Source organism: Sander lucioperca, chromosome 6 (genome assembly GCF_008315115.2).
Source record: "Sander lucioperca isolate FBNREF2018 chromosome 6, SLUC_FBN_1.2, whole genome shotgun sequence".
Classification (NCBI taxonomy): Eukaryota; Metazoa; Chordata; class Actinopteri; order Perciformes; family Percidae; genus Sander; species Sander lucioperca.
This window is the reverse complement of record NC_050178.1, coordinates 15,757,119-15,772,968: the sequence shown is the minus strand read 5'-3', so window position 1 is coordinate 15,772,968 and position 15,850 is coordinate 15,757,119. Positions and strand designations below refer to the sequence as shown.

Below are 15,850 nucleotides of genomic sequence, written 5' to 3'. Positions count from 1 at the left end.
CTAAACATGCTTGGAGTCAGCCGTAAGGTGCTCATGAGAGGGGCCACAACAACCACTTTGTTTGGCCTAAACCTGATACTGGCTTTTAGTTGTGTAAAAGTATTAATGCAGTCAAAAAATATGTACTGATTTAAAATGTCTGCACTGTATGTATTGCCAAGCCATAACACAACTCTAACAAAAATAAATGATCGCTGCTGTGTGCAATTGCTCTTGAAGGAATTGTTGGGTCTCTGTAAAATATAGTGTGGTCTAGACCTACTCTATCTGTAAGTGTCCTCAGATTACGCCTGTTATGATTTGACACTATAAATAATAATTTGTTGAAAATTTAATTTAATTTTCCAAAATGTTGAACTATTCCTTTAACACACATAGCTGAATATCTCGCATGTATTTCTGCAAAATATAACTGAAATGTTGACACAATTATTGACCATCAGCTGTAAAAGCATTATGCTTTTTGCCTTTACAGTAGTCTCGCTTTGCCACACCCTCCTCCAAAGCGCGCTATAGGAGAATCTGGCTACTCCAAACAGCATTCGGGGATGGGAGGAAAACGTGCTCTGGTTTAATGGCATTTCTTCAAACCAATCAGAATCGTCATGGGCGGTGCTAAACTCTGCACAGAGCCGCTGCAAAATAGTCATGCGAGAGAAAACTCAGATTGGACAAGCTGTCTCAATTTACCATGCAGAGATCTGAGGAGCAGTTAACCATAGTCCTCACAAGTCCATTGAATTAAACATTTCAACACAAAGAAAGCAGAGGGAAACGGAAAATACATGCATCCAGCAGAATTTCCTGCAGCACCGGAGCAATCCCTGAAGTGGAACACGAAGGATATAGACTATCTTTACAGTGACATCACCAATGGAGGTGTGACCACAAGTATAGAATGCTACAAAGCAGAGATGGGAACTGGAGTTTGTGACTTGAGTCGCCTTTAAGTCGCACTCACAATGACTTCAGACTCATCCTTAAAAGACTTGAGACTTGACTCGGACTCGAGATTTGGGAATCATGAACAATCTTTATTTTATTTTTGTGGCGCATTAATTAATTAAATGTCTGACAAGCTGAATTCCATTCCCTCCCTTATTACCATGCGTAACATTAGGCATGTGGAGAAAGTGACCACAGATGACTGCTTTGGTTGCCCAAATAAGTCCCTTAAGACTCTCCAGCTAATCCAGAATGCTGCAGCACGTGTTCTGACAAGAACTAAGAGATCATATTTCTCCTGTATTAGCTTCTCTGCATTGGCTTCCTGTAAAATCCAGGATTGAATTTAAAATCCTTCTCCTGACCTACAAAGCTCTAAATGGTCTAGCACCATCATATCTAGAAGAGCTCTTACTACCTTATTGCCCCACTAGAGCACTATGCTCGCAAAATTCAGAGCTACTTGTGGTTCCTAGAGTCTCTACAAGTAGGATGGGAGCCAGAACCAGCTCCCAGTCTGGGTTCGGGGGGCAAACACTGTCACCACATTTAAGAATAAACTGAAAACCCTCCTCTTTGATAAAGCATATAGTTAGAGTGAGGAGATCCCTCATGCCCTGCTATGACTATGACTATGTCTACCATTTTCTAGTCACTGTTCCATTATCTTTATTGTGACTATTATTGCCACTGTTCAGCACATCCCCAACCGGCACTGTCTGACACCGCCTACCAAGAGCCTGGGTCTGGCCGAGGTTTCTTCCTAAAAGAGTTTTTCCTCGCCACTATCGCACTAAATGCTTGCTCTTGGGGGAATTACTAGAATTGTTGGGACTTTTGGGGAAATTATAGAGTGTGGTCTAGACCTACTCTATCTGTAAAGTGTCTCGAGATAACTCTTGTTATGATTTGATACTATAAATAAAATTGAATTGAATTGAATTGCAGCAAGCCTGAGATCCTCCGAGTGGCACTGGCACCTCAGTAGCAAGCGTGTGGCAGATGTCAGGACATTGGCAAGCAAGCGGCACCGTAGTGGCAAGCGTGTGGCAGGTTTGAGGACAGCGCCAAGCGAGTGGCACTGATTTGGCACCCACAAAGGATCTGCTGAGCTGGGCAGCACCATAACGGCAATCTGTCGCATTTCCTGGAAAACCTACAGGAGACTAAGTCTGTCCATAGTTTGTTGTCACAACAATACAGCTGCTGTATGTTGGTTTTATCATTTTTTTAAAGCTCTACTTTTTTGTTTTGCATTCATTTTATTTAATTATTTCCACCAAGGAGGTTAGGATTTCACCTGTCAGTAGATGCCATAAACTGCCACAGAGTGTCTCTATATGCCACAGGGTAGTACAGTACAGTAGATGCCCCAAGCAGCCACAGGAGTGCCACAGAGTGTAAAGAGTCATTCTGCTGCTGCATAGATGTCAGTAGTCAATGCTATTGGCTGTGTTTGATCCATCCTTCCACCTTGATCTCCTGGCTGTTCCTCTTTACACTGCCGGATGACAGGCTTTATCCCAGCACTTTACATCCGGCAAGCAAAACAAACTAGTTTGTACATAAAATTGTGTGAACAGGATTATTATTTTTAATTTATTAAGTAGCCCATGTGTTTTTTTATACATATTTTAATTATAATAAAACAGAGGATTTGTTTCCATTATTGTAATTATTAGTAGTTTATTGAATTTTACCAGATGATAATTGGTTACGTGGGCTACAGGCAGGTTTAGGCTTATTAGGTTACCTTACACTGGGTTTGAGAGGCTATGGAGATGTGTTTATTTACAGTAACATTACATCATAAGCTGTCATTAGTTGGAGTCTCTGTGTAATTTTACTGTATAATACAGTGTTGTTGCAGGCCTAATAATGTTAGTAATATGTTCATGTTACCCTGAGTAACCTATATCAATGTTGGGGGCAAAATACAGTTATTACATTTTAAGGAAAGCTTTGTTTTTTTTCATGTTGCATTGCAATAGCCTGTTTAAAATCATATACACAACTAAGCAATGCTGATGCATGCTAAAAGATAAAGGAGTGATGATACAGTACTTGCTATAAATTCCTTAGATAACGCTATGCAGGGTTCTAAGCAGTTCTAATCATACAACGCTCATCACAACCATAAGAGACCGGACTTGGACTTGAGACAAAAGACTTGAGACTGGACTTGATTCCGTGTTGAAACCCGAGGATGGTCTCTGCTTGTGCGGTCAAAGTACAGTGTTCCAAAACAAAAAGCAGATACTTTGTTCAAAGTTAACGCATCCAATTCGGGGTTTTTTTCTTTTTAAATTACCGTGCTGTTTAATGTGATTTTGATAGATCTTATTCTATTTAAATTAATGTCTGACAGCTAATTGACAGTCAGTGACCTCCAGTGTCTTTATTCCTTAGATCGGTGATCTTAATTATGCTAATTCACAGAACAGGTCAAAAGCCAATGAGCTGCATGTCATTTATGCAGTATGAGAGGCTTAAAAAAGGAACATATCCCAGCAAGCACTGATTTGTAGTTTTTTCCGGTTGCAAGATGCATAAAGAACTGAGGTTATAACAGACTAGACTACAGATCAAGACTACATATGACCATTGTTTTAACAATATGTAGACATGTAAAATCATTTTTAGATTTATTGTTCCAGAGGGATATTTGTTTTCACATCCAGTACACAGAAACATATACATCTGCACATACCAACATACATCTTTCATGTCTTGTTCTGTAGTAAAGCGGGGCAACAGGCACTTGTGTCTCTGTAGATTCTTGGTACATGCTACCACAATATCAGCAATAATGGATGTGAGGACGCTAATGTGTCTTACTAATAAGAATGTAGTCTGACTTTGTATGTAACATTTTTGTAGAGGTGGAGACAAACGGTTCCAAAATGTGCTAACATCATTACAAAGTCACTTTTTATTATCCTGGCTTTCCATAAGAAGAAACTTTTTTTTTTTTTTTTATGTAACTTCTTTTTTTGCACAATAACAGCTTTGTAATTAGAACATACTTTTAGAAACATAATTTCCAGAGAGGTTTGTCCCTGTACACAGCATGGACCATCATCCCACCATTGACCTCTTCCTCCCTCTCAAGCGAACCTCATCAAGCTTTTTAATGACTGCTGACGACTTGCTTGATGCCGCTGCATAGCTCTTCAGCAGCCTCTCAAACAGTGCCTCAGTGTTGGGGTGGGTACTGAGGAAAGCCTTCTCCAGCACGTATAGGTCCACCCCCTTATCCTCCGGCAGAGCAGAGATGTAACTCAGGCCGAAGTCGATGAGGAACAGGTCAAACTCCCCATCCTCCAGGCCGCATCTCAGCAGCATGTTGGAGGTGGTCAGGTCTCCATGGATGACGTCCTCGTCGTGCATTTTGGCCAGGATCTGGCCCACTCTGTCAGCCAGTCGCTCCAGCTCCGGCTTCTTACAGGAATCAGACCGCTGATTAGATGCAATGTGGTCACGTACAGTCGAGGAACCCACGATCTCCTCCAAAAAAATACAGTGGGATGTGTAGTCTACAAAATAGACTACAGGGGCAGATATGCCTGAGGAAGGGGAATGAGAAGAGTCTGATTTAACAAATTGATGTTGGGCTCTAAAGATACAAAAGCAACTCCTTATAAGCCTGTGTTTTCTCATATTAAATGATAAGGATGGCATTATCCTTTTTTTTCTCTCTTATTCTTCCTTATTGTCAAAAAATCTCAGGCAAAAACGTAAACCAACTATGTGTTAGTGCATCTTTAAGTACTAATAATGGAGGAAACATTGAGGAAATAGTTAATTTGTTGAGGACTATTTTAAGCGCTGCATTAATACACATTTGGTGTGAGGATTTGGGGCGGCATGTTCCTAAAATATGAGGAGTTGCTGCTTTCTCTGTTTTATTTCACTGATGATTATCTTTGGGTGATATTCTGATGTTAAGACAAAACAAGCCATTTGGGTCGATGTGATCTAACGTTACATTTTTCTGCGGGCTTCTCACCCGGTCAACCACTTCAGAATCTGACGGATCACAGATTTTGTTGCACGGTTCGCGGTATACACTCTCGGGTTGAGGTTAGCTGGAGTTAAATAATATCGCTACTTTTATTTAACCGTATTTTATTGGTAAGTATGCGGCTCTGGATCAAGTCCACTCGGACCTCTAAAGGGTGAGGTCCAGACCGGGCCTAGACCAGCAGTGAGAAACCTACCGGCTCTCCGGCAGCGCAGTATGGAACGGACCTCCTGCACAGTCCTGCGGTGGGTCAGTTTTTCGTCCAGCACTGCGTGTCTGTAGCGTTTCGGGAACCTTTCTTTCACAATAGTCGGCTTTCCTAGAAACTCTGCCCGGTACACCCGGGCTTCTGCTCCTTGTTTCACTAACTCCGCTTTACTGAGGAACTCTGGGACCGCCATGCTCTCCTTCTGGGCCATGTTTACTTCCGTTGTTTTTCTACTGTCCTGTCCTCATGCTTCCTCTGCTCTGTTTCTACAGGTTGCCACCTAGCGGCCACTAATGAATACACATCAACAATAAAAGAAAGGTTTTACATACTAGTCACATATTACCTTGGTCAGTTTAACTTTTGGTCAGTCGATTTTCATTTCATAAACAGGTATTAAAAAACAAAAAACGAATGGTTATTTGATTTTCGTTTTAAAATACAAAATTTGAAATTGAAATACAAGGCGTTTTTTTCCTTTTCCTGGGATGCGAGATATTTAAAAATATGCTTGATTCATTTTCTATTTCATATAACAAAAAATAAAATCACTTCCAATGCAACAGCGCCAGTGTACCAGTGTTGCTTTCAGCACAGGCTAAAATTACTTTGGAACATCTATACTGTTAATATTAATATTTACATTCTATGCTTTGGAACCCTACTCTGCTTGATGATGCTTGAGCGGATTTTTATTTCCATGCCAGTTTCCCATTGCAGCCTATGTTAAAATATGCTTTGACATATGGATGTTGTTGTCATTTCCAAGGTAACAGCACCAGTGAACCAGTGTTGCTTTCACCATAGGCTAAAATGACTTTGGATTACTCTGATGTGATTTTAGACATGGCGAAAAAAAGGCCTGTCATGTGCATAAATCTCTGTGCGCATATCACAGGGAAGTCGGGGTGCAAGAGGATTTTCTGCAAGAAATGTGAGGAGATTTTGCGCTGAAAATGGCTCAAACACGATGTGACCATAGACTGTATGGACTCATCTGACCACGCTGAAGTCAGCTTCCGCTTCGCAGCGTCTGATTCTGCAGTTGAGGGAAACTTGTACCCCAACTTCCTGAGCGACTGATCCTCCGTTTTTTTGTACCTCGTTACATAAATATACATAAATATGGCTATGAAGCAAGAATCAATGAGAGTTGACAAATTAAATACTTCAAAAAAGTGCCATTTATTGATACAATAAAACGGTATACTCCTCATGAATTATAAAACCATATATATATATATATATATATATATATATATATATATATATATATATATATATATATATATATATATATGCTATTATAGTAAATATCTGACTGCTTGAATTTGTTGATGAAAACCATGTGTATAATAATTGAGGAAGTGATGCAGGGTAATGCATCATGATGCCAATATGTAGGCCTACATATTTCTCGGCATTCTTTTAATAAATGGCTCGAAAAATAGTGCAAATAGCTGCTGTTTGGGAAAAAATCTCCCACACTAGGTTTGGATTAAGCCCTGAATCTGGCTCCAAAGTCCAAAATTAAAACTACTGACTGGTCCTTTAACCTGTGAGCGGTGTGTTGAGCCTCTTCGGGACATATTCCTTCCCAATATGCTGGGAAAGTTGTCGACCTCTGGTGTCAAAACTTCGCCAAGAAGTTTTTCCTCTTACGACTTGACACGGCTGCCACGTAGCTCAGACTTCCAGGGAAGGGCCAGAAGTCTTCAGGAGCATCTCTTTTTTATCACCTCCGCTGTTTACGGTGAGTCCATTTCCCTTCCCGGATGTCTCATAGCCGAACTAGTCCACAGCGGATTAAAGTGTCTTCAGAGTTCATTAACAGTGTTACAAACACAGCGAGACAGCAGACTGTCGCATGTAGCCTACTGTCTGTCCCGTTAAACAACAACGGACAAATAGTGCGAGTCGATGAATAGTGGCTCTATTGTCCACAACTGAAACTGTTAGCAGGTCAGGGACTGTAGACAGCGAGGCTTGGAGAGAATATGGTCACTGGTCAGATCGGTTTTCTTGAAACTAAAGGAGAAAGTTGTGAGATAGACCCAGTGGTAGAATATAACCATACAATTACTCAAGTACTGTACAATTTTGAGCATTTCCATTTCATGCCACTTTTTACTTCTACTCTACAACAGTTTGGAGGTAATATTGTACTTCTTACTCCACTACACTTACAGTTAGCCTAGTTCAGAATTTCCATACAAAACATATAAAAGATGCATATATGATGCATTGCTCCAGTACATTTTGCTTGAGTAAAGGATCTGAATATTTCCTCCACCACTGGATAAACCAGTTTACACTCTTCACTTCCTTTATGTGTGAGCACTGTACTGATTTAGTTCCTGCAGTTATATAACGCATATTGTAAACTTGTTTTAAGTGCTAAATAAACTGTAATGACTGATGGATTTTACAGACAACCATTCTAATAATAGATTCAAGTCATTTAGAAAGCAAACGTCAAACAGATGGTTCACATGTTTTATGTCACTTTAAACTGAATATCGTTGATTCTCAATCAATAAATTCTTAGACTTGTTGGTTGGACAACACAAACAATTTGAAGAGGCCACATGGGCTCTGAGTAATTCAATCAGGAGAGACTTAGTTGCAAATATACAAAAGGTTTATTTGTTACATATGCACAATATGAAATGTACAGAGTGTTTGGAGATAGATATTTAAATCATTTATAAGGGGTAGAGAAGCCATGAGTAGGCATATCCCCCGATAGAGTCTCTGACACTGGTGGTGGTGAAGGAGCCTGAAGACCGTTGAAAGGAGCTGACGGAAGCGGTCTACTGGAGGAGGACCCAGGGTGCCATGAATGACGATGAGTGGAGGTGAATGGGGAGGAGGAGGGTTGCATGCTTTGCCTGAAATGACAACTGACAGCAGCAGAGAGAAGAACAGATTTAGGCAGGGATGCCATGCTGTGATTGGCTCGTGGAATTCATGGCCAATTCTGGTTTGTTTAACTAAAAAGAGAACGCCCTGAATCAGCTGATCAGTTTAGGGAGAGAGAGAGTGAATGCAGTTTAGAAGTCTTCCTGAAAGAATTTACGCTGAGCTACCAGGATGTTCCATCAGTGTCACTTAGGGACTTCATGAGTTAAAACCAAGGATAAAGCTGAATGAGGAACTTTCCAGAACATTTAAAGAGTGTGTGACACTTGTGTCGCCGTGGGTTCTTATGGTAAATGGACTGCATTTTTACAGCGCACTTCTACCTTATTGGACAAAGTGCTTTACAATTAGCCTCTCATTCACCCATTCACACACTTGCAAGGCACAACTTGGGGGCACAACTTGAGGTTCAGTGTCTTACTCAAGGAAACTTTGGCACACTTAAAAGCAGATTTGGTTTTAAAAATCTCGCGAGTTACCTAACTTGATGAAAGATGAATCACTGGTTTGTTGACAGAGGAAGTTAACAGCAAGTATAATAAGAGCTTTAAACGTTATCAAAATCAACTCCAAGAAACTAAAAAGTCACTATAGGGATAAAATATTGTAAAGTTTCTCTGTTCAAGCTGAAATTGTCAGAATTTTGAACTATGATGCTACATATAACCCTAACAAGGACCTTCACAGTTACAATTGATGGGAGGTTTTGTGTGCCTGTCCAAATATTGTTTTGAGTCAGTTCTGAACCAAAAATTATAAATGAGGACTGACCTCTGAAATATCCCTCTCCCAGTTAGGGCTGTCCTCGATTAAAGAAATTCTTGGTCCACTAACACTCATACCCTCACTCAACACGATCTTTTTTGGGCATTTCCGCCTTTAATGGATAGGATAGCTAGATATGAAAGGGGAGAGAGAGGGGGAAGACATGCAGGAAATCGTCACAGGTCGGACTCAAACCCCTGGACCTTCTGCGTCGAGGAATAAACCTCCTCTATATATGTGCGCCTGCTCAACCAACTGAGCTAACCCGGCCACACACTCAGACGATTTTGTCGACTAATCGATTAGTTGATTTAATCGACAGATCTGTAAAACTGAGTTTACCCACAAGAATCATGCAAAGCACCACTTTAAATCTTGTGTTTACCAGAGATAATAATATAAGTTCCTTATAGGAAATAAGTCATTCAGTATGAAAAAAACATAAAAATGACTAATCAACTAAAGAAATCTTAGTCGTCTAAGACCAAAACGGGGGGCAGCCCTACTCCCAGTTCATTTCTGTAGAGCTGGTGCTTGTAATCACACTGGTGTAGATTCCTCCACCTAATCCCAACTGCTCTGTCATTATCAGCTGATATTTGGTGTTAATGTAGGACTAAACAAACTAGCATGCGTCACAGCTATTTATTTTGTTGAGCCCATCTCAAGTGGACTCCCTAATGAAATCATGGCAATCAACAAAAGGGTTGTCATGGTGACAGGGCTGCAGCAGGCTCTTGTGGGCTCCCTTATCTTGTCTATTAGCAGTACACAAGACTCGCAGTGGGTGCCAGACCATTATTATTTTCTTATGTTTTGCTTATATTTCACAGAGGATGTCTTCCAAGAAATGAATCCTGTCCTTCACAGCCTGACTGAAATGTCAATGTAACAGGACAGAAGCAATGGGTAAGTTAAATGTAAATGTGTGATTCTCCATTGTAAAGCAGTTAAACAGTGTTTAGTTTTACTCTGATGTAAAGGAAAGCAAGGGAAGGAACAAATGCATTACATTGTTTCCCTGTAGGGCTGACCAGTGTGTCCTGTTTAAAGTCAATGCAGATACCATTACTTTAGTGTCACAGCTGCTTAAACCTCTGAAACTACATTTAGACCATCAAGAGTCCTTAAAAAATCATAAAATGTTTCAAATCAATCAATTAATCAATCAATCAAATGTGCAAAGAAACTTAATTCTGTCAGGTTTACACATGGACTGTGTTTGCAGTCAGTGAGGAACTGTTCAAAGCTTCATTTTTCCTCATAGGAATTGATGGCATGGTTAATCTTTTATCAGTATTGAGATTCAGAAGCTTTCGTGTGTACTACCGTCTGCCTCATTTGCATTTCTGTCAATAGATACTGCACATGAAAGACTCAGGTTAATGCGAGAAACAGCTGCGGAACAGTTGGAGTGATGAATGTGAATCATTCATTTGGAATTAACTAGAATATGATACATTCTGTAAACTAATGTAAAAAAACATTTTGAGATTGGATGTACTTTGCACAACAGAGCTTTGATCAAATTCATAAAAACACAGGAAACCTATAGACTGCGATGACTTTACCTTATATTGTATATTATGTATTGCGTAAAGCTAATTTATATCTACCTGAGTAAAAACATAGTCTACATTTAGACTATATACTGTAGAAAACATGGTTTTAGCTTAGTGGTACCCAAACCTTTTTCAACTACAGCACCCCTTCATAGGATTTGTTTAGCTGAGACACCCCAGAGTGAAGCAGCACCCATTTTGGAAACCACTGCTTAAGCATTTATGACATCATCCATTGCTTCCTGAAGGCACATTTTTAGGATATGACTTATAGACTTGCTGCTATCTGGAGAGGTTAATAGAGCATGAAATTCCTGTAAATACAGCAAACAATCTCTAATATATACCTCGCTTTAAGCCAGAATCAAACTAATCACTTTTTAAATATGAAGAAAGAAAGGACTTTGTATTTCTTCTTGTTTGAATGGATGTTAATAGAGCTGCTGATTTTTTGGAGTCAGCATCTATTGGCCATTAGTGGTATGATCTGATGAAAACCCCATGAAGGTGAAACATTAATATAAAATTCACAAGTTCACCACAGAGATTATTTTGCTGTGTAAATGTATATCTTTTGTTAAGAGTGCTCTTCTAAAATAGTAAGCCACTGAATGTTTTCCTTCCTCCCAGGTAGTTCCATCCTCCTGTTGGCCAGTGTGGTGTCCAGTCTGGGCGGCCTGGTCTTTGGTTATGAGTTGGGCATCATCTCAGGTGCTTTGCTGCAGCTCAAAGCAGAGTTCAGACTCACATGTGTCCAGCAGGAGGCTCTGGTCAGCTCTTTGTTGATAGGAGCTCTGCTGGCCTCCATCGTGGGCGGCTGCTTGATCGACCATCGGGGCCGCAGGAACTCCATCCTCCTCAGCAATGTCTTGATCCTGATCGGCAGCCTGGTCCTGCTCATCAACTCCTTCTCTGCACTGGTGGTGGGCAGGATGACACTGGGCTTCGCCATGTGTATATCCTCCATGTCCTGCTGCATCTTTGTGTCCGAGATGGTTACCCCAGACCGAAGGGGCTTTCTGGTAACACTGTATGAAGCTGGAATCACTGTGGGCATCCTGGCAGCTTATGCTATGAACTACATCCTGGCTGACTCCAAAAGAGGGTGGAAGTGGATGTTTGGATTAGCCATAGTACCGACTGTGATTCAGCTGGTCTCTATCTGGTTTCTTCCATCCAGCTCGAAGGAATCTTTAAGCCAAAAATATTGCTTTCAAACTGAAAGCGACCAAATAAGTACTGTCGGAAACCAAGAAGCAGATGACTCAGAAGTCAGCTCCAGCATGGAAAGCAGGAAGGTTCAGTTCAACAGCATTTATCTTATCCAGCGTAAAGACAACATGAGGACTCGGACTGTCATTGGCCTCGGACTGGTGCTCTTTCAGCAGTTCACAGGCCAGCCCAATGTTCTCCTCTACGCTTCCACTATCTTCCACTCGGTGGGGTTTCAGAGCAATGCCTCGGCAGTGCTGGCGTCTGTTGGCTTGGGGTTAGTCAAAGTAATCGCTACTCTGACCTCCATGGTGTTTTCAGACAGGGTGGGCAGGAGGCCTTTGCTCATCAATGGGTGCTCTGTTATGGCGCTGTGTCTGATAACCATTGGACTCCTCAGTGGGCATTCATTGATGAATGCTAAGATGCCTTGTAATTCTGAGGACCTTAACGTTAACCGAACAGATGTACCTCATTTAAATGTTGGTAATCGCTCAGTTTTTGACATGCCTGAGAGCCAAAGACTCCTTAATACCAACACACAGGATCAAGATGTAGTACTTGATCAAGTTAGACAGAAACCACCGGACACTCCTCTGGCATCTCCTCCTAGCGCCCATGGCACAGTTGTGAACTGGATCATTCTTGTGTGTATGATGGCTGTCGTCAGTGCATACTCCGTTGGATTTGGACCAAGTTTGTATATTCACTCAAAATGTTTTTTTTTTTAAGTTTAGATACAACCGTTTTTATTCCGAATTGTGCATTTAAAGCTACACAAGGCAAGAGTGATAGAAATACCCATACTATAAACTAATACATGTACTATTATGTGTAATAGACACTTTAATAAGCATTTTGGAGCTGCATGCAAAGATGCCTACTGCAGCTTTATCGCCTTTAAAATAACCCTATCCAACTTTCAGTGGGTTATTAGAGCTGGTAAATGAAGCCGTTTCTTTTGTCTTTGACCAGTGACCTGGCTTCTCCTGAGTGAAATATTTCCACCCGCTGTCAGAGGAAGGGCATTCGCATTCACCAGCTGCTTCAACTGGGCTGCCAACCTGTTGGTCACATTCACATTCTTGAATTGTATTGGTGAGTTCCCATACATCATTTACCCAGCGCACATTTTCACTAGTAACAGTAGGAAAAGTGCAGGAGTAACTAATAAAATTAATGATGTTCCATTAATATGATAATATCACCTTTTAAAAAGATATGGTGAACTTGTTGGCAAAATGCAAACTGTAAAGGATGTATTTAAGTAGAATGCAAATGAGTTGTGAGATGGGATATGTTAGACGGAAACAGTAATTGGAATAATGTTAATTTGTCAGTCCATTTTAAAATTCAGTTATTAAGTAATTATTAGGAAATATATATATATATATATATATATATATATATATATATATATATATATATATATATATATATAGAAATATAATAAACAAGTGATCTTTTATTATAGTAGTGTAGCATGTTGACTCACTGGCATGGCATACAGAGACACTTCAATGAAGTGGAACTGTTCATTTAATTAGTTACAGCTGAGCTTTTTTCTGGTATGACAAGTTAAAATGTCTGCTGAGAAAACAGGAGAGACATGTCAGTGTGTATGCACCTACACAGGAAGACGTCTTATCAAATGAAGGGAAAACATCTGTGTGGGTGGACCACCAGAGGTACAAAGACTTCATTACCTTACTTAAGTAGAAATTTGGGGTATCTATACTTTACTGGAGTAATTATTTTACAGCAGACTTTTTACTTCTACTCCTTACATTTTCACGCAATTATCTGTACTTTCTACTCCTTACATTTTAAAAAATAGCCTCGTTACTCCTATTTCAGTTCAGCTTGTTTTCATTCCAGCTTGTGATTGTTCAAAAAAACACCCCAAAAAAACACACCGACACCCTATTGGTTTGTACGCGATCCATTGCACCTGCACATGACACAAATCACGTCACACTCCAACAAGGAAACAGCAGACGTATGTAGCCTAGTACGAAGATGTCCGTGGCAGATACTCAAGAGAACTCGAGCAAAATGTCCCAACCAAGCACCAGTGAGGAGGTTGGTAGCCAGGAAGACCAGCCAACCCTTCTACATCCCTGGCTGTACCTGGAAGAATTTTTCGAAATGGTTGGATGCAAAAACAACTCCTTTCGAATGCGCTGCAAGCTCTACGCACCCAAGTACCACAAGCTAATTGTTTCCAAAGCATATTGATTTTATTGTATTATTTTTTCCCTTACATTACTTTTATACTTTAAGTAGTTTTGAAACCAGTACTTTTACACTTTTACTTGAGTAAAAAGCTTGAGTTGATACTTCAACAGAAGTCTTTTTAAACCCTAGTATCTATACTTCTACCTGAGTAATGAATGTGAATACTTTTGACACCTCTGTGGACCACTGTGTACCACTTTAAAGGAAGGTTTGGTAATGCTGAAAAGCTAGCAAGATGTGAAAGTAGCATCTCCTCTGGGCTCCGTAACTCCATAAGTTATTTATTGCTGTCGGTGTGTAAAGACCATTTCAAACTATATTTAAAAAAGGTTATATTGGAAATAGTTACCAACCCTGCCTTCAAGATAAAAAAAGAAATTGTAATGCTGCTTCAAAGTAAATTTAAGAGGAAACATGACTTCTTGTGTGATCTTATAAAAAATATGATACTTCTGAGGCCATAAAATCACTTTGTATAGCTGTATTCATTGATAAATTAATATCTGTTCTGACTACAAACTCAGATGAAACGATGGTCATATTTCCTGGCACGTTTTTCCTGACTTAGTTTACGTGAAATAATGACCAGCAGAGAGTGGACTATGTTTTTAATCAACAGATGTGATCGGTCTGTCTGGGATGTTTCTTTTGTATGGGATGGCTGCTGTGGCAGCTGCGGCCTTCTTCTTCTTCATGCTACCAGAGACCAAAGGGAAGACTCTGGAGCAGATAGACAAGGAACTGCGTTCAAACAAGTAGGATCTATATTTGTCTGATTAAAAACACATAATAATGTCAGGTGGCATCCTGAGACACTGATGTGTGTGTTCTTGGCCTTGTTTTGCAGGTTTAATCATAGCGAGGAGTGCTGTTGCATCATCAGCTGGAGAAACACTTCCCCACAGTACCAAAGAGTGCACTGTCAAGTTAGCCCCTCAGGGTGATTAATACTGACAGGCACTGACGTAAAAAAAAAACATGATGGTTTTAAACTCATAGTAGGTTTTTTCTCCATTGCACTTGATATTGGAATACATGTGTGGTATCTTTGTGTTTTTGTTTTTTGTGATCATGTTTTTTGTTTTGCAGTCATACCAGCTATCAAACTGGCTCTTTTTGGCATTGAAACATGTTTACAACATAGATAGACCTCCTTGTTTAACTTCACTGCAGTGTCACAAAGCTGAAAGCTATTGTAAATGACATGTTGGGTGTGTTCATTTACATTTTTTGCTTACTACCAATTCAGTTTACACTATTACCTGTGATCATCATCATCATCATCATTTGACCACTCTAGTTTGGGTCTCCTTCAGCAATAAAATTAATAAAAAAAAGTAAAACTACAAAGAGTTTTGAATGATCTCTGAGCCTTGAGCCCTTGACAGTATTGCTTGTTCTTAGCATGGCCATAGTGAGCTGTCAGGGGACGCCAGGGAAAACATTTGCTGTTGCTTCCAAGTTCCCATGAAGTACGGTGCACACAGAACTATAGACTATAGTTAGAGTATTATTTTTTTTTTTTTAAGGATTACGTTTTTGGGGCTTTTCTGCCTTTAATGGACAGGACAGGTGAGAAAGGGGAGAGAGGGAGGGGGAAGACATGCAGGAAATCATCACAGGTTGGAGTTGAACCTTGGACCTCTGCGTTGAGGCATAAACCTCTAAATATATGTGTGCCTGCTCTACCCACTAAGCCAACCCGGACACAGTTAGAATATCTTTTTATATTTTGCAGAGAGCACCAGAAAACAACCAGTTCTCCTTTACAGCAACATAACATAGGATGGCATAGAATAAGTATCAGATATCAAAGTATAAAAACAGTATAGTATGGGTATCATATAGTAAAATACAGTACATGTAGTAGGCCTGCAGCTAATGATAATTTTCATAGTCAATTAATCGGTTATTTTCTCAATTAATAGTTGTTTGGTCTATAAAATTTCATAATATGGTGAAAAATGTGGATCA

General features: G+C 40.0%; 2 protein-coding genes across 5 annotated transcripts; one reads left to right on the top strand and one right to left on the bottom strand.

Moving 5' to 3' along the window:
* Window positions 1-3,406: 3,406 nt before the first annotated feature.
* tp53rk (TP53 regulating kinase) lies at window positions 3,407-5,436 on the bottom strand. The gene is made up of 2 exons (XM_031277186.2): window positions 5,166-5,436; window positions 3,407-4,511 (listed from the first exon to the last, which is right to left on the bottom strand). The coding sequence occupies exons 1-2, from the start codon at window positions 5,386-5,388 to the stop codon at window positions 4,024-4,026; spliced, it is 711 nt and encodes a 236-aa protein (XP_031133046.1). The 5' UTR covers window positions 5,389-5,436; the 3' UTR covers window positions 3,407-4,023.
* Window positions 5,437-6,707: 1,271 nt separating this feature from the next.
* slc2a10 (solute carrier family 2 member 10) lies at window positions 6,708-15,208 on the top strand. Of its 4 annotated transcripts, none has more exons than XR_004101120.2 (7): window positions 6,708-6,930; window positions 9,698-9,773; window positions 11,057-12,355; window positions 12,614-12,736; window positions 14,496-14,631; window positions 14,724-14,874; window positions 14,966-15,208. XR_004101120.2 is itself a non-coding variant. In XM_036002004.1 (7 exons), exons 2-6 carry the CDS (start codon window positions 9,770-9,772, stop codon window positions 14,818-14,820), a joined length of 1,659 nt encoding a protein of 552 aa, XP_035857897.1. In that variant the 5' UTR covers window positions 6,708-6,930; window positions 9,698-9,769; the 3' UTR covers window position 14,821; window positions 15,120-15,208. The 4 variants fall into 4 exon arrangements, 3 of the variants coding, with proteins under 3 accessions (XP_035857897.1, XP_031133043.1, XP_035857898.1); XM_036002004.1 differs by having other exon boundaries at window positions 14,724-14,821; window positions 15,120-15,208; XM_031277183.2 differs by lacking the exon at window positions 14,966-15,208 and having other exon boundaries at window positions 11,057-12,334; window positions 14,724-14,852.
* Window positions 15,209-15,850: the final 642 nt, after the last annotated feature.

Bases quoted from the DNA above. Each gene is read 5' to 3' on its own strand.
- tp53rk (XM_031277186.2), bottom strand. From the start codon at position 5,388: ATGGCCCAGAAGGAGAGCATGGCGGTCCCAGAGTTCCTCAGTAAAGCG. The intron at 4,512-5,165 runs GTAGGTTTCTCA...CCCCTTCCTCAG, and splicing joins ACTGCGCTGCCGGAGAGCCG to GCATATCTGCCCCTGTAGTC.
- slc2a10 (XM_036002004.1), top strand. The intron at 12,356-12,613 runs GTTTTTTTTTTT...GTCTTTGACCAG, and splicing joins TTTGTATATTCACTCAAAAT to TGACCTGGCTTCTCCTGAGT. The intron at 12,737-14,495 runs GTGAGTTCCCAT...TTTAATCAACAG, and splicing joins CACATTCTTGAATTGTATTG to ATGTGATCGGTCTGTCTGGG.